The sequence below is a fragment of the Mytilus edulis genome, chromosome 6 (genome assembly GCF_963676685.1).
Source record: "Mytilus edulis chromosome 6, xbMytEdul2.2, whole genome shotgun sequence".
Lineage (NCBI taxonomy): Eukaryota > Metazoa > Mollusca > Bivalvia > Mytilida > Mytilidae > Mytilus > Mytilus edulis.
The window spans coordinates 76922645-76941340 of record NC_092349.1 but is presented as its reverse complement, the minus strand read 5'-3'; the positions used below and the strand labels follow the sequence as shown (position 1 = coordinate 76941340).

Sequence of the window (18696 nt, the reverse complement as noted above, 5' to 3'; positions counted from 1 at the left end):
ACTCAAAAAGGAGAACAGCTTAAACGTGAAAACTGACCTTGACCTTCATTAAGGAAGCTGGCTTGTCATGTTTTGGATTTGTTGTCAGATTTTTCGAAATCCTCTGGTTTTATCCATTTGAATGCCTTGAAAAATTTTGCCCGGTGACCCCCATTTTTCTTTTTGTAAATCTTTTAGATGTATAATGGTAATCCATCTGTTAAAGTCATATAAAATTTTAATTACAGTTTTTGTGAACTTCAACTTGTCAATGATAAAGCTATGAAAAGTCAAGAGATAATATTTTCCCGCTAAAATTTGATTGGCTAAAATCTCTAAAACAAGCGCGGTGACCTATATATATTTTTTTTGCTCTCTGGATTCCTTTATTAATCCCCTATCAAAATAAACTAGTGTTTTGAAAAGTTAATTACTTTGAAACTGAGAAGCGAACTCCCTTAAGTCACAGGAGACAACATATATTTTGAAAAGATTTTGACAGTCGCCTGCCTGTCGTACATCCCCAAATCAATAACCAATTTTTCATTCAGGGAGAACAAAACCAAAACCAAACATCAAATTTGTGCATTAATTAAAATAAAGACATAAGGATGCTTAATTTTATTTCATTTTATCTGCATCTAAAGATTTCATAACTTTCCATCAATATAAAGTTGTAAACAAAACCAAAAATTTACATACATCAATTGAGGGATGAAATAAATAGTTAAATTATATCACAGAAAAAATATAAAGAGTAAGCACTTCTATCAATAAAAACTGTATGCACCAAAAAATATGAAATAAAAATAAACCATGTTATAAAATAATCTCTAGCCCAAAAGAATCTGAAAGGCGAAAAAAAAGCTTTGTTCACCAGAAGAGTTCAAATGTATCAGCAGAGATGATTCTGGAATCTCCTTTAAAGTTAACAACAAAACTAAATCATTCTGGTGGTAAAGAACAACAACTTTAACACATTTGGAATAATGCCTTTAGTTCTCTTTTGCTTTCAAATCAAAACAATAAATCAAAATATCAAAAATGTCTCACTAATAACATGACTTATACTCCATTCTAACAACATACTTTTTTCAACATGTACTTTAACATTACAGAACATTGATAAGTATAAATAATTTAAAGAAGATTACATGTACAATCTCAATGATAAATAATCATCAATAAAGAGTTAAAACTTACAATGTAAAAACTGTACAATAAATATCTATATAAAGAAAAGCTAAGGTAAATGCTCATGAAACTGAGATTCTATGATAACAACATTGAAGTTAGGGAACCAGTCTTTCTTTATCAAATCAGGTAGTGATGTTAGGAAACCAGTTTTTCAATAACCAATCAAGTTCTTTTTTCAAAATGTTGTTCTTTGGTAAAAAAGCAGTAAAATATCAAAGCCAAGTATTATGCTAAATTTGACGACTTCGTTGATTAATCTAACTTTAGTAGGCATGTTGGGCAACAAACAATGATTGATCGGCAGCAGAACTCTTGATGTCACCCTTAAATTGTCCAACAGCTGCCAAACCATTTGCCTGAAATACACATTGAAATAAATTCATTAAAATTAACAGAGCTACAGCCTACATAAACCTGAAATTAATTAAATATACATTGAAAGGATTGATAAATTGATTGATGTTTAAAGCCATTTTCAACACTACTCTGCTATTTCCTGGCTATCAGTTTTAACTGGTGGAGGAAGCTGGAGTCTCTGGAGAGAAACACCAACCTTCCATAGGAAACTGAGTTTAACTGACTATCCTAATCAATTAAGATTGGAGTCAAACCTAACCCTAACCCTAAGTTCACTTAGCCATATCAGCCAAAATTTAAAAGAAGGAAAAACTGCATGTTCATGTGTATTTTATTCAAAGTTTTTGTGAGCAACGTACAGTAAAGATAGCATCTATTTGGCAGTTGGAGCATAAAATCAAACATTTCATTAGTTTTAGTATTGGAAGAGGTTCAGCTACAATCAAAGACAAAGAAAGATAACTCCAACTTTTAATATTATTTACACAATGACAATGATATTTGCAAAAAATACACCATGTTTATGCACCATGCCCAATCTATGAATTTTTAATTGATAAGAATAGGATATAAACAATGTTGAAAGGTTCAATGGAAGTAATTTCTCTCTCTCAAATGTAGTGATCAAAATCTAGAAAATTGAATATGAAGAAGTGTTACGCTTCAATAAGAGGTATTTCATTTATCATGAAGATTATTTTGTTTTGAACCAGGCCACAATAAAGTCTTCTAATTACCTTAGCTCTATTCATGAGTTCTGTCTGTGCAGTTTTTATATTTTCATCTTTTCCTTGCCAGGCTTTAAGTACAGAAGCTTGTAGAGCTCTACCAAAAGAGAATGTAAGGGACCATGGTTTCTTTCCTTCACAGGTATTGATGGCATTCAAATTAACGGAAGCATCATCTTCAGACTGACCTCCGGATAAAAAGGTTACACCTGAAAAATATAAATATAAAGCTCTTAAAACACAGTTAGTTATCTTGGTATAATCAAAAGAAAAAATATGCACTCAGGGGCAGCTGAAGGGTGTATGCATTTTCAATACTGGTGTAAATTTCTGTACACTACAAATAAGGTAATGGTAACAAATTTATTTCTTATTTAGCTTTCCTTTATGTTTTTATATTTAAAATGAACATCACATTTTCACTCATTACTTATATATAAATGCATCTGGCATGTTCCCAAGTTGAGTTTCTTTAAGGACATCTATACATACCTGGAACTGCTGGTGGGACAGTCCTACTCAGAGCCAATACGGTAGCTCTGGCATTTTCATCAGCAGAGTTCCTCTTAGAACAGCTCATTCCAGCAGTAACCATGTTAGGTTTGAGTAAAGTTCCTTCTAGGAAGACATGATGATCTGCTAAAGCTTTGTATGTAAATGCTAAAACCTAAAATAGATTAAAGAAGTGTTGTTTAAGGTGAAAATAATTTATTCGTACGGTAGTGAGTGACAGTATTTTCCTACCTACTTATTTGGATCCAAACTTGGGCCCTGTCCCAAATAAAAATATGCTCTATTTTTCCCACATGTCAGCTCTAAAATTCCCAATTGTATACACTACAAACCATTAAAGTCTGAAATGGCCTATATCTGTACTCGACTGTACTGATTTTTACTCGACCAGTCTGACTTGGTCTGACTTTTACTTGACATTACTCGACCCCAGTCTGAACCATACTTGACTGTACTGAATCGTACTTGACCCTTATCTTTGCCGTTGAAAATAGTCTGAACTATTACTCGACCAGTCTGAAACAGTCTTAACCCATTCTCGACATGTACTCGACCTATTTTTCCAGTCTAAACCATACTTAACCAAAGGGCTGAACAATACTCGACCAGTCTGAACCATACTAGACCAAAACACCTCTACTTTTTTAACTGTTAAAATAAATTTCTTTTTAACTGACATATATAACAACAGCCAACAAAATTTATAAAAATATTTAACCTTATAAAAGAAATATATCTCTAATTATATCTAGGATAAAAAAAAATATATTATATATAACTTATATCAAAAAGGGATAAAATTAAATAAATAGATAAAATTGTTTTTCTGATTAGTAGTGAAATATAAAGTATAACCTCTGCTTGGGGGCAAACTCATAAATAAGATCACACCTGGACACAGGTATTAAATTCTAAATAACATTGATTCAAAATTGCAACATCCTGTTTAAATTAAATAACAAGGCCTTTCGAATATACATGTATGTACTAGATAAGTAATACACGAATTTAAGAAAATAGGGCTTTCTTTTTACCTGTAAAACACACATGTACTGAGGTAATTAGAACATATTAAAGTGCTTTATTTATGCCATGTTAATTTGACAAAAAAATACTTAAATTGATTGATTTTTTTTTACTGTTACTTTGGAATACATTTCCATTTTTAAAAAGGTTATCAATGATTGCTATGGAAATTTTATTATCATGATTATATTAAATTCGTGGTTTAATAAAACAAAACAATTAAGCTCTCATTTTTTAAAAATTTATTAGGTTGTTTTATATCCTATTTTATATATATAAAAAAACCTTCACTGCATTATTACCGGAACTCAACTGACACCAAAAATATATACTAGGCTTAAGTTAATGGTGAAAATAGACCAGTTACCATAAAATACTTCCAAAATATTCATAAAATTTTGAATAATATTTAAAATATTAGTCACAATTCATTTTTTTAGATTATTTGATCAGCTTGTTTTATTTATATTTTAGAAGTTGATATATATTATTATGTAAGTGTTGATTAATATTGAGTTGAAGTTATATTATGATTGATTATTGTGAAATTTTAATTTAAATACTGTATTGATTACATTTTTAATTTCAAGTTGTTGTTCAAATTTCATTTTTATCTAAAAAAATTCCTAAATTGATAAAATTCAGTTGATAGATACAAAGAATAGGTCTAGGTTGGTTAAGACTAGGTCGAGTATGGTTCAGACTAGGTCGAGTACGGTTCAGACTAGGTCGAGTACAGTTCAGACTCGTATAAAATGGTTAAGTACTGGTCAAGTACACATTCAGACTGTTAAGTATGGTTCAGACTACAGTCGAGTATTATCAAGTAAATCTCAGACGAATGCAGACTGGTCGAGTAAAAATCAGTACAGTCGAGTACAGATATAGGCCATTTCAGACTTTTAATGGTTTGTAGTGATATAGACATCGTTGCAAGATTTTGTTGGTCTCATAATGTGGTATTTTGTTTACAAATCTCTTGAATCTTGTTTGCAATTCATGCAATTATAATTTAATTCTTTTCGGAATGTAGGATTTTGCACCTAATTTTTCAAAATTTTCTTTGGGACCCCACTTCCAAGTTGCACTCATGATGCTGTGTGTCATTGGTATAAATGAACTAATATAAATATCTCAAATCCAAAATGTCACAAAGTTTTGTCCCCAATTGCATTGGCCCTGGGCCCCTTTCCCTAAACACTAGGAAAATCAATTTCCTTAATATGTTTATTGAAAATCATAAAATCTTGGTAATCAGCCAAAATAAAAAAAACATGAAATGCAATACCAACTTAAATTTTCTCTGCTACCCGAATTTACAAAATATATAATATTTCTTTCCTACATGAAAATCTGAAGAAACATGGGTCACTTTAAAGTGATGAAACATGAGGACTGTTTTAATACCTGTTCTGTGACTTTTTGTGCTGTTGCTAGATCATGTTCTCCATCTGGTAATACTTCTGGTTCTACAATGGGAACAAGTCCATTCTGAAAAAGAACATCCAAACTTTTCTTCAACAGTAATTACCATTAGTATGAATTTAAAACTTTATTCATTTCAAAAGCTACTGAACAGTAAAAAAAACCAAATTGGTGTGCAGTCAAGGGGAAGTAACTCTAATGCATTATGGTGTTTTATTGTGTTACCAAACTTGAATATATATGTAGATACAACAATTTGTACTCCTAGATAAAAAGCAACCATCACAATATATTTAATATTGACATCGTAGACATCTTTCAAAATATTATTATTACTATTAAGACAGGAGTTGTTTCTAATGTGTGTACATACATGTATATCTATTTATGTATTATATTTTCTTAACCCTTTCACCTATACCTGCCCAGACAGAAGCTACTCTTAGACGATGGCTTCCATGGCTACCATTACTCAAGTGGGAGATCTTCATAATAAATGTCTATAAAAACTTGTCTGTAGTTATTTGTGTCTTTATTTCATTCACTAACACCATGTTCACAGTTTTGTTCATGTTTTAATAATTTTTTCTTCATAAAACATTCCAATTTTCAAATTTTCAGCATTATCTATGTGAAATTCTCAAAATTCTGCTCTTTGACCCAAAATTATAATTTTAAACCCAAAACAGCAAAATTTTGAAAAATTTAATGAGGCTGTACAAATTCCTGACACTGATTGAAGTCCATTCCAAGTGTTTTGATGTTAAAAAAAAAAAAGTATACTAGTTTGGCTTCAATACTTCCATATTCTTTCAAAAAAATGTTCCCTCATTTCAAATTCTCGTAAATTCCATAAATTTCCTCTGCAAAATGATTTTGACATGCTTTTCAACAAACAGAAGCAACATGTTTAAACTTTCATCTGGGTATTCAACGAAGAAAGATAACTGATGTTTGCACTGTTTTGAGCGGGAAATATAAAAGAGGTATTCCGATCCTGGTAAAATGAGACTCATCGTCAGCTGTCTGAAGCGTGAATCCTGGTAAACCAGGACTCATTGGGGAAAGGGTTAATAGTCTTGATTGTGATTTCAAAAAAGAACATATGAAGACCTATTACAAATACATTTACTGCTTACCTGTTGACAAATGCTGGCATATCTCGCCAGAACAATAGCATTTTCTAACATTGCTTGATATGAGGGAGTATATTGTTGGATTTTTAGAACGCATCGCCATTTAGCAAACTGAGCACCATCTTTCTTGTACTGTGCACATCTCTCTGAGAGACCATCAAGACCTAAAATTTACAAGGAAAAGTAATTGTAATGCTCATGTATCAATCAACTGTGTATAGTGTAATTAGTAAAAAGATAAAACATTTGATTAAATTAATGTAAAGCAGGAATAACTAGTCTACTTACACCGATGTTTGTGAATAAGTATATTTTAGAACCTTTTAATGCACTATTTTCATTATCAACCGTCTTGTAAAGAGAAAAAAAAAGTTATATTTGTATCAGTCTCTTGCAAATCATATTAAAATTTCTTGAAATCGACAATCACTGTTTAATATCTTCAATATAACCAAAAAGATTGAAATGTACGTTTCCTTTTAGTTACAGCAGCAACATCCGTTTTCAAACAAACACAAGAGAACCACCAGTGGAGCAGGTTCTGCTAATACTCTACAACAGCTTCTGTGATCATCCCAGTTTTTTTATGAGATTGTGTTTCTCTGTCTAAAGTCTTTTAAGTGATCAAAAAAGTGTCTCATGAACTTGTTTATCTTTTATCTTTTTTGTTTTTTTGCCAGTACTAGTGTTGTCAGTTCATCTGGACATAAGAACTTTTAAAATTTTCCTCGGTATCCCTTCTCTATTTCATGTATTTGGTATGTATACCTACCCTGTGTAGTACATTCATTATCTGTTCCAGCCAATGGCACAACACCTTTGTCTACTTTGATGCCTGGAATTATACCCTGATCTTGGAGAAGTTTTGGGAATGGCACACCAGCTTTGTTTTTCTGGTAGAATGTTTCATGGAACATGATGACACCACTGATGTTTTGTGCCAATGATGTGTCACATGTGAACAGGAGTTCTCTGTAACGTCTCCTGTTCTCTTCCGTGTTCTCAACATTGATTGGTGCAAATCTCTTACCAATAGAACCTAAAATACAATCAAAACCGATGAAATCTATGTTCAACTTAAAAGTTTCACTATATTGTATTTTTTCTGATTGGTGTATCTTTTCTGACATGATTTATGCATTAATCAGTCCAAAACATGTTAAACTGAACCAACATACATTTGTAGGAAACAGAGTTTTACATGTCGGTAAGGAAGCTTTATATGTGTCCAGTTAAACCTGCTTTAAAGGTCACCTAGTTTAAGCTGTTTGATAGCTGTCTTGTCAAGGTGAAGGTGCTCACATTTTGTCTTGATCATGCCAACATACATGAAGAATAGTGATATTTATACATGTACCTTTTTAACCTCATTTTTAAGGTCACCTGTCTTGTAAGGTCAGTTTTCTCACGGAGGGTGTCCTTAATATACATAATTGACTATATTTCCATTAATTATAATGTGTACCTGTAGATTCATCAGCAGCTAAAATTCCTTTACCAGGGGCAACAATGGCATTGGCAATCTTTCGTAGCTCATCTTCCTGCTCAGGTGAAAGGTTTTGTGGGAAAACTGGCATGGTTGTACTGAAAAATCAAATCAAATTTTTAAAACTGACAGGTTTCAAGGTTTGTTTACAAGAAACTAATTAAGAAAAGCAACAGCCCAGGGTTCCCGCATGCATGACTAAACTCAAAACTATTCAAAAGAGAGAATGTGACCTGGTAATATGATAAAATCAAATATGGAAGACAGGTACCAACGACAATCACTTTGCTAGAGGCTCATGAAATTGAATTGATGACAGTTGTATAACAGCACAACACAATTAAAAATCCAGGGCTCGACATTAACGCTTGTCCGATTGTCCGCTACCAGAGGTAAAAACGGGCGGACAAGTAAAACCCCAGTAGAGCTTGTCCGATGGGACAAGTAAAATAATCTGAGGAAAATAATTTAACCCCCACTCTGATGATCAAACGAAATTCGTTACGGTTAATCAATAAGGTTTTAAAAATATTATTTAATTTGACCTGTTATAAGATTACAAAATCAATCGATAATAAATTTAAACTGTTGTCTTGTCATAAACTTCGGCATAGAAAAAACACATTCTGTAAACGTAAACCAGTCATCGACACTCTTATTATACTAGTCTACTGAATCTTCCTCCGATCATTTAGAACAACCTCCAGTGGAGAAACTTTATCAGTGATGCGCTTTAAAGATACGGAACTCAGCTTTGAGATTAAAATAACAATATTGACTGAGACGGACATTTTATAAACAAACCCCTTCGATACAATCATGGACTTAACAAAATTTGGTTTCACTACAACTGGGAAAAAGAAAAAAACAAAAGACGAAGAAGAGTATAAAGAAAGGAAGAAAGAATACGAGCTTAAAAGACAGAGAACGTATTTACCGAGCTGGGAAGAGGAATTCCTTGGGTTAAAATATGCTGTTCATACGGACGATGATGGGAAGGTTGATGAGTCAAAATCAAAAACTATGATATGCCAAACGTGTAACAACTATCCTGATTTAGCAGATAGAAATTGCTCTATGTTCATAGGAACAAGTGCTTTCAGAAAAGATACATTAGTTGCTCACTGGAAAAGCAATTCACACAGGAAATGTGAGGAGAAGAAAAAATCAGATGAAGTGAAAAAAATTGAGGCATCTGGAAGTTGTAGTTCCTCTCAGTCTGGGCCTCTTTTGTCCTGTGTTAGGAAAATGGAAAAGGAAAATGAAGACAAAATCAAGAAACTAATCACCACTGCCTACTTTATTTGCAAGCAAGAAAAGCCCTTTACAGACTTTCCAAGATTGATTGAGTTACAAGAGGTTAATGGTCTAGACATGGGAAATTTTTATAGATCTGATAATGCTTGTAGAAGGTAAACTGAATTACTCAATTATTTGAAATTTTAGTAAATATATTGTAATAAGATTTTTATACTGCAAGTTTTACTTTGTATACATGTACTAGTATATTAATCCTCATCCTCATCATCCCAATGTACTAGTTTGCACTACAGCAGCCTTCTGATTATATGCCTACTTCTACTTGCACTTTAACTTTTCTTGCAGCTTTTATTTATGCTTTCAATTCATGCATGTTACTTTGTATATGATATAATTATTTATTTTAGTATGATCATGCTTGCTAAACTTATATACCTTACAATACCCAATATTACTGATCAATCATTCATTGCTGTTACAAATGTATGCTTTAATACAAGTGACTAACTTTAGTCAGAGAATTAGAGAGTTGTCTCATTGGCGATCATACCACATCTCCTTTTTTTTTTTATAGATGTGATTTTTCACACACTATCATCCCTGATATTTTCAGATTTATCCAGTATATATATGAAGACTTATTCAAAGGTGTGAAGATGCAAATAGAGAATGATTTGCACTTTTATTCAATTCTGATTGATGGAGCTACAGACTCTTCTGTCACAGAAAATGAATTAATTTATCTGAGATTTGTTGAAAACGGAAGACCAGTTAACCACTACTTCAGTATAGAAGATGTAGAAAAAGCAGATGCCCAGGGGATTCTGAAAGAAATTGAGGGGGCCTTCACTAGGAATGGGATACCCAATTGGAAGGATAAATTGATTGGTTTTGGTTCGGATGGAGCCTCTGTAAATTTAGGATGTCGTGGTGGTATAGCCACTTTGATTAAACGTGATGTGCCACATTTAGTTATAACACACTGTATAGCCCACAGGCTTGAGTTGGCAGCAAATAGTGCAATCAAAAACCACAAGCATATGAAAGAAATACAGGATTTACTGCAGTATTTGTATAAGCACTATCAATACTCTCCAAAGGCCTTACGAGAGTTAAGGCAGATAGGTGAGGCTTTAGAAGAAAAGGTGTTAAAGCCCACAAAACTTGCAGGTACAAGATGGCTGCCACACATTCACAGGGCCCTTGAAGTCTTGGTTAGAGAGTTCAGAGTATTGCTAGCACATTTTGAACATATTCGGGAGTCTAGGTCTGGATCTGCAGAAGTCCAAGGTAGAGCTACCTTTATCAGCAAAAAACTCAAAGATTACAAGTTTCTGTATATAGTATTTTTTTTCCTTGACATTTTAAAAGTACTCAGTGTTCTTAGTTTAAAATTTCAGCAAGATTACCTGACCCTGTCAGCAATGTTTGATGCAATTTCTACTGCAAATCTGTCTTTGATTGAACTAAAAACTGTAAATGGCAAAGAGTTGACAAATTTTCTTGCTACTGTAGATTCCCAGAACAGTACATATAAAGACATTCAACTTTCAAACATGAACATTGATGAAGATTTTACAAGACAGAAACAAGTAATAGTTGACTTGATTGTTGCTGCTCTGGACAACAGGTTTGAACCCATGGAGAAAGACCCAGTACTTAAGGCAGCATCACTCATTCTTTCTTTTAGTGAATGGCCACAAGATAGAAATGACCTAGCCACATATGGGAATGAAGAGATGGCATACCTGTTAGAGAATTTCCATGAAATTCTAGAAAGAAATGGATGTAATTTAGATGCAATCATGGACCAAAACGGGGAATGGAAAGATTTTAAGGCATATATAGGGAGACACAAGGCAACAGTGGCTGTTGAGAATTTTTTTATTTACCCTGATCTGAAAAGAAGATTTATTAATATGATCTTGGTACTAGAGCTGCTTCTTTCTTTTCCTCTGTCTAGTGCTGTGTGTGAAAGAGGCTTTTCTGCTATGAAAAGAGTCAAGACTGACTGGAGATCTTCCCTAAAACCAGAAATGTTGATAATGTTACTATTCATAACTGTTGAAGGACCTGAACTCAATCATTTTGATACAAACTCAGTCTTCAATCACTGGTGGTCAAGTGGAAGACAGAAAAGACCAGGCTTCAACCCTCACGAGTTTATAGGATTGAGAGCACTACCAGATCCTGACATGGAACAGACTCACTCTGATGATGACATTGATGACAATTAGATAATTAGAACCCTTTTGACTAAATGCAGTAGCCATTTTTCAAAATTTGACTAGGATGTCACTAGATAATAAATATATAAACTATAACTGTTATATTCTTTTATTTCACTTTGTGCAAGCCATTAACATAAAAATTAACTATATTTTTAAAAGAAAAAAAAAGTTCACAATTATTTTTCGGACAAGTAAAATTCCATTCGGACAAGTTCATTTTGGTAAGTACTTGTCCTACAGGACAAGTTGAAAAAAAAGTTATTGTAGAGGCCTGAAATCCTCAGAGTAGATATCAGTCGGACATCGATCTTAAGGTTAACACGGATCACAAAAAAAACCTGCAGAACACAGAAACAAAACCTACAAAATTCTGATTCAAGATCACTCACACAACATGTACTGAAAGCAAGTCCAAAACCAACCCAACATGCAATCATTTCCAAAGCTAAAAACAGATGCATACACTACAGTATGCAGTACGGGTTTTAAATCCTTGCAAGAAAACTGTAAAAAAATAAATGCTTTAATTGGGAATGTGTCTTTAGGACACAGATGATGCCCCCACTTGCATTAAACATTATTAAGGTACATGTATATGACTCAAGAATGGTCAAAATAAAATGTGTACTTGATCTCAGATTCTGAGTTTTGTGGTATTAAGCATTGCGTATAAGCATGATAAGTAACATAACATTTGGTTGAGGCAAACTAAAGTTCGAGATTGGAAACCAATTCTGGGACGTACAAATGGACGGATGTACAGATGGACAAGGGTAAAACTTAATATAAGTATCTAACAGAGATCATTTCTAACTTAATTTGTGCATTTACATTTAAACAATATATATAATTAATTTGTACAACGTTAAAAAAATTAGTGCAAAGATAAAATACATGTATGTGCAATGATGTGTGTTCTTACGTAAATTGTATGCCTTCCTTATATACATGTATAATGTTCACCTGCATCTATGTGGTTCGATTTTGAAGTCAAGACTTATACACTGTAAATTTAATCTTGCAGTTTAGAAGAAAAACTTCAATAAAATTGAGAATGGAAATGGGGAATGTGCCAAAGAGACAACAACCCGACCATAGAAAAAAACAACAGCAGAAATTCACCAACAGGTCTTCAATGTCAGGGCTCGACATTAACGCTTGTCCGATTGTCCGCTACCAGAGGTAAAAACGGGCGGACAAGTAAAACCCCAGTAGAGCTTGTCCGATGGGACAAGTAAAATAATCTGAGGAAAATAATTTAACCCCCACTCTGATGATCAAACGAAATTCGTTACGGTTAATCAATAAGGTTTTAAAAATATTATTTAATTTGACCTGTTATAAGATTACAAAATCAATCGATAATAAATTTAAACTGTTGTCTTGTCATAAACTTCGGCATAGAAAAAACACATTCTGTAAACGTAAACCAGTCATCGACACTCTTATTATACTAGTCTACTGAATCTTCCTCCGATCATTTAGAACAACCTCCAGTGGAGAAACTTTATCAGTGATGCGCTTTAAAGATACGGAACTCAGCTTTGAGATTAAAATAACAATATTGACTGAGACGGACATTTTATAAACAAACCCCTTCGATACAATCATGGACTTAACAAAATTTGGTTTCACTACAACTGGGAAAAAGAAAAAAACAAAAGACGAAGAAGAGTATAAAGAAAGGAAGAAAGAATACGAGCTTAAAAGACAGAGAACGTATTTACCGAGCTGGGAAGAGGAATTCCTTGGGTTAAAATATGCTGTTCATACGGACGATGATGGGAAGGTTGATGAGTCAAAATCAAAAACTATGATATGCCAAACGTGTAACAACTATCCTGATTTAGCAGATAGAAATTGCTCTATGTTCATAGGAACAAGTGCTTTCAGAAAAGATACATTAGTTGCTCACTGGAAAAGCAATTCACACAGGAAATGTGAGGAGAAGAAAAAATCAGATGAAGTGAAAAAAATTGAGGCATCTGGAAGTTGTAGTTCCTCTCAGTCTGGGCCTCTTTTGTCCTGTGTTAGGAAAATGGAAAAGGAAAATGAAGACAAAATCAAGAAACTAATCACCACTGCCTACTTTATTTGCAAGCAAGAAAAGCCCTTTACAGACTTTCCAAGATTGATTGAGTTACAAGAGGTTAATGGTCTAGACATGGGAAATTTTTATAGATCTGATAATGCTTGTAGAAGGTAAACTGAATTACTCAATTATTTGAAATTTTAGTAAATATATTGTAATAAGATTTTTATACTGCAAGTTTTACTTTGTATACATGTACTAGTATATTAATCCTCATCCTCATCATCCCAATGTACTAGTTTGCACTACAGCAGCCTTCTGATTATATGCCTACTTCTACTTGCACTTTAACTTTTCTTGCAGCTTTTATTTATGCTTTCAATTCATGCATGTTACTTTGTATATGATATAATTATTTATTTTAGTATGATCATGCTTGCTAAACTTATATACCTTACAATACCCAATATTACTGATCAATCATTCATTGCTGTTACAAATGTATGCTTTAATACAAGTGACTAACTTTAGTCAGAGAATTAGAGAGTTGTCTCATTGGCGATCATACCACATCTCCTTTTTTTTTTTATAGATGTGATTTTTCACACACTATCATCCCTGATATTTTCAGATTTATCCAGTATATATATGAAGACTTATTCAAAGGTGTGAAGATGCAAATAGAGAATGATTTGCACTTTTATTCAATTCTGATTGATGGAGCTACAGACTCTTCTGTCACAGAAAATGAATTAATTTATCTGAGATTTGTTGAAAACGGAAGACCAGTTAACCACTACTTCAGTATAGAAGATGTAGAAAAAGCAGATGCCCAGGGGATTCTGAAAGAAATTGAGGGGGCCTTCACTAGGAATGGGATACCCAATTGGAAGGATAAATTGATTGGTTTTGGTTCGGATGGAGCCTCTGTAAATTTAGGATGTCGTGGTGGTATAGCCACTTTGATTAAACGTGATGTGCCACATTTAGTTATAACACACTGTATAGCCCACAGGCTTGAGTTGGCAGCAAATAGTGCAATCAAAAACCACAAGCATATGAAAGAAATACAGGATTTACTGCAGTATTTGTATAAGCACTATCAATACTCTCCAAAGGCCTTACGAGAGTTAAGGCAGATAGGTGAGGCTTTAGAAGAAAAGGTGTTAAAGCCCACAAAACTTGCAGGTACAAGATGGCTGCCACACATTCACAGGGCCCTTGAAGTCTTGGTTAGAGAGTTCAGAGTATTGCTAGCACATTTTGAACATATTCGGGAGTCTAGGTCTGGATCTGCAGAAGTCCAAGGTAGAGCTACCTTTATCAGCAAAAAACTCAAAGATTACAAGTTTCTGTATATAGTATTTTTTTTCCTTGACATTTTAAAAGTACTCAGTGTTCTTAGTTTAAAATTTCAGCAAGATTACCTGACCCTGTCAGCAATGTTTGATGCAATTTCTACTGCAAATCTGTCTTTGATTGAACTAAAAACTGTAAATGGCAAAGAGTTGACAAATTTTCTTGCTACTGTAGATTCCCAGAACAGTACATATAAAGACATTCAACTTTCAAACATGAACATTGATGAAGATTTTACAAGACAGAAACAAGTAATAGTTGACTTGATTGTTGCTGCTCTGGACAACAGGTTTGAACCCATGGAGAAAGACCCAGTACTTAAGGCAGCATCACTCATTCTTTCTTTTAGTGAATGGCCACAAGATAGAAATGACCTAGCCACATATGGGAATGAAGAGATGGCATACCTGTTAGAGAATTTCCATGAAATTCTAGAAAGAAATGGATGTAATTTAGATGCAATCATGGACCAAAACGGGGAATGGAAAGATTTTAAGGCATATATAGGGAGACACAAGGCAACAGTGGCTGTTGAGAATTTTTTTATTTACCCTGATCTGAAAAGAAGATTTATTAATATGATCTTGGTACTAGAGCTGCTTCTTTCTTTTCCTCTGTCTAGTGCTGTGTGTGAAAGAGGCTTTTCTGCTATGAAAAGAGTCAAGACTGACTGGAGATCTTCCCTAAAACCAGAAATGTTGATAATGTTACTATTCATAACTGTTGAAGGACCTGAACTCAATCATTTTGATACAAACTCAGTCTTCAATCACTGGTGGTCAAGTGGAAGACAGAAAAGACCAGGCTTCAACCCTCACGAGTTTATAGGATTGAGAGCACTACCAGATCCTGACATGGAACAGACTCACTCTGATGATGACATTGATGACAATTAGATAATTAGAACCCTTTTGACTAAATGCAGTAGCCATTTTTCAAAATTTGACTAGGATGTCACTAGATAATAAATATATAAACTATAACTGTTATATTCTTTTATTTCACTTTGTGCAAGCCATTAACATAAAAATTAACTATATTTTTAAAAGAAAAAAAAAGTTCACAATTATTTTTCGGACAAGTAAAATTCCATTCGGACAAGTTCATTTTGGTAAGTACTTGTCCTACAGGACAAGTTGAAAAAAAAGTTATTGTAGAGGCCTGAATGTAGCGAGAAATTCCCGCACCCGGAGGCGTCTTCAGCTGGCCCCTAAACAAATATGCACTAGTTCAGTGATAATGAATGCCATACTAATTTCCAAATTGTACACAAGAAACTAAAATTAAAATAATACAAGACGAACAAAGGCCAGAGGCTCCTGACTTGGGACAGGCGCAAAAATGCGGCGGGGTTAAACATGTTTGTGAGATCTCAACCCTTCCCCTATACCTCTAGCCAATGTAGAAAAGTAAACACATATAACAATACACACATTAAAATTCAGTTCAAGAGAAGCCTGAGTCTGATGTCAGAAGATGTAACAAAAGAAAATAAACAAAATGACAATAAATTAATAATACATAAATAACAACAGACTACTAGCAGTTAACTGACATGCCAGCTCCGGACTTCAATTAAACTGACTGAAAGATTATGATTTCATCATATGAACATCAGGCACAATCCTTCCCGTTAGGGGTTTAGTATCATACCATCATAACATATATGAGAAGAACATAACCCGTGTCATGCCAACAACTGTTTTTTGAAAAAATGTGTTTAGTTCCGATGCAAAGACCCTATAAGTGAATCAATATTAACGCCAAAATATGCAATCTTTAATGACCTGACAACAGAATCGTAACTATATACCTTCTTAATAAGTCTGTTCAAAGGTTTTGTTAGTTTTTGAGGTGAATACTGATAGATACAAGTGCCTGTGTAAACCAAAATTATATCGGGGTGAAATTTGATCCGGGGGAAAAAATGTCACAGTAGTTGTTATTTTTTCATCCGGAGGAAAATATTTCCATGGGATATTTTTTCCTTTGCCGTGAAATTTTATCTGGGTAGTTAACTTATTGAATAGTTATTAGAAAAAAATTATCCTTTACAAATACTATGAAATAGTGTATTTGAATTAAACCTATTTTGTAAAAAAAAATGTATTATAATGGGTATTATTTCACAAATTATCATTGAAAAAATTTCCTGAAAAAAATTAGGTAAATATCATTCATGTTGTCATTCTTTAAAAAACAAAATTATCATTAAACATGCATTACTACTGTTAACAGTAATGGAAAAATTTGATTATGATGATATTTTTAACTATATAAATAGTTTTCTCTGGCATGTTTGTCTGGGGACAAAGATGTTGTTGTTGATTATATTGAAATCAGATAAATTATAGCATAACAATTGCAATATATTGGAACAAAAGCAATTTTAACAGCTAGATAGTATTTAACTGTGAAATGTTATCTGTCTTATTAAAAAATCTTGTTATATAAACGAGTATATAAAAAATAAGATTCAAGGAAAAATTTCACTATGAAATAGATTCAGGAATATATTATATTAATATCTTTAAAATATAAATTGCTCATAATTACCTCCCTTTGATAAATTATGCAAGTTTGTTCTACAATGTACCTTTGTGAAACATTTTATAATTAAATTCAGGTATATATTGATTGCAAGTAACTAACATACTAGTTAATTGGACTATATTTCACAAGATTCTGTGAATTATGATACGGCAAATATATACCGGTACATACTATCCGCAAAACACAGATAGATTTTCACTCCTCTGGAAAAATTCTACCTATGAAATACCATGCCTGGAAAAAAATTACCCTGACAAATACCACAGAGGAAGAAATAAACCATTACACCTTTGCTAAAATGGCATTAATTTTAATGAAAAAAATAGTGTGATAAAATTCAACTGCCTATGCTTCCTATGCAAGTCAACTTTTTTTATAAACACATACATTGTATCCACAATAGGAAGGTAGAAATTATATCAGAATACGAATTTATAGTACATTTACTAAACTTACTGTTAAAAGCAGTCTCTCTGTCGTCGTGTCGACAGAATACAGAATATTTCCAAATGGGTTCTTCTCTGTCTGAATAAAAATATCTTGGCAATAAATGTCCTTTCAAATTACAATATATCAATAGAGAAGGTCACACTCAGTATAGGAAGCAGGCGCATAGAAAGGACAAGGTCGTATAAATTCACCTTCACGGCTTCAGCTGTTCTGTACGTGGGGTTGGCAGTGTACCATAAAAATATATCGTTTAAAACCTTGACATGTGCTGTCAAAATTATTTTCAAAATGTTTGATCATTTACAGGTTATAGTTTTGGAACTCAATTAACATATGTATCGCATAACTGTCTGCAAATTACCTTAATTTGGCGAGCTTGTGATGCAGCAACCTTGTTCCTGTCGGCAACAAAAAATACGCAACTTCCGTATTTTGATTATGACGTCTTCTTTTCCTAGTAATCTCCTCCGTTATCGGAGCACCCGTATCACACGACTAAAACCGTATGTAAAACGTGAACGTCTGTTTAGCTCAGGAATATAGTACTTAATCGTTAATCGAAAAAGAAAATAATTATAGAACAGACGAGTTACAGGACTTTCAATTTGTATACCGGTTATTTAAAAAAAAATGTCGAAAATTTAGTATTGAGATTGCAAAATTGATTTAAAATAAGTTGACTAGTACTACTTGAATTTAAACTACTGTACAATCAAAACTAACAATATTTTGCCGGTCTCTCCCAGCTGTTACCATATTCAAAAGAAATGCATTTCTCAGACTGGTAATCCAGAAGAGGTTGAGATAAAATTTTAGGTTTTTATAGCCAATAAGATAGTTTTCAAGAGTAAAACTTTTATTTTATCCAGTCTAGATCTGTGAACTGATAGATTTCAGTTTGCCAAAATTGGTTCATGATCTTCTTCATGTTCTTCTTTAAGTTTTCCAGTTATCCCATGTGAAT

The 18696-nt window shown here is 33.1% G+C and overlaps 3 protein-coding genes across 3 annotated transcripts; 2 read left to right on the top strand and 1 right to left on the bottom strand.

Annotated features, from left to right (window-relative positions):
- Positions 1–585: 585 nt before the first annotated feature.
- LOC139528464 (fructose-bisphosphate aldolase-like) lies at positions 586–18220 on the bottom strand. The gene is made up of 8 exons (XM_071324448.1): positions 18094–18220; positions 7827–7945; positions 7134–7400; positions 6365–6525; positions 5208–5291; positions 2754–2928; positions 2271–2470; positions 586–1532 (listed from the first exon to the last, which is right to left on the bottom strand). Exons 2-8 carry the CDS (start codon positions 7936–7938, stop codon positions 1440–1442), a joined length of 1092 nt encoding a protein of 363 aa, XP_071180549.1. The 5' UTR covers positions 7939–7945; positions 18094–18220; the 3' UTR covers positions 586–1439.
- LOC139526637 (zinc finger protein 862-like) lies at positions 8667–11344 on the top strand. Its single transcript, XM_071321798.1, has 2 exons — positions 8667–9259; positions 9721–11344. The coding sequence occupies exons 1-2, from the start codon at positions 8667–8669 to the stop codon at positions 11342–11344; spliced, it is 2217 nt and encodes a 738-aa protein (XP_071177899.1).
- Positions 12948–15625, top strand: LOC139526636 (zinc finger protein 862-like). Its single transcript, XM_071321796.1, has 2 exons — positions 12948–13540; positions 14002–15625. The coding sequence occupies exons 1-2, from the start codon at positions 12948–12950 to the stop codon at positions 15623–15625; spliced, it is 2217 nt and encodes a 738-aa protein (XP_071177897.1).
- Positions 18221–18696: the final 476 nt, after the last annotated feature.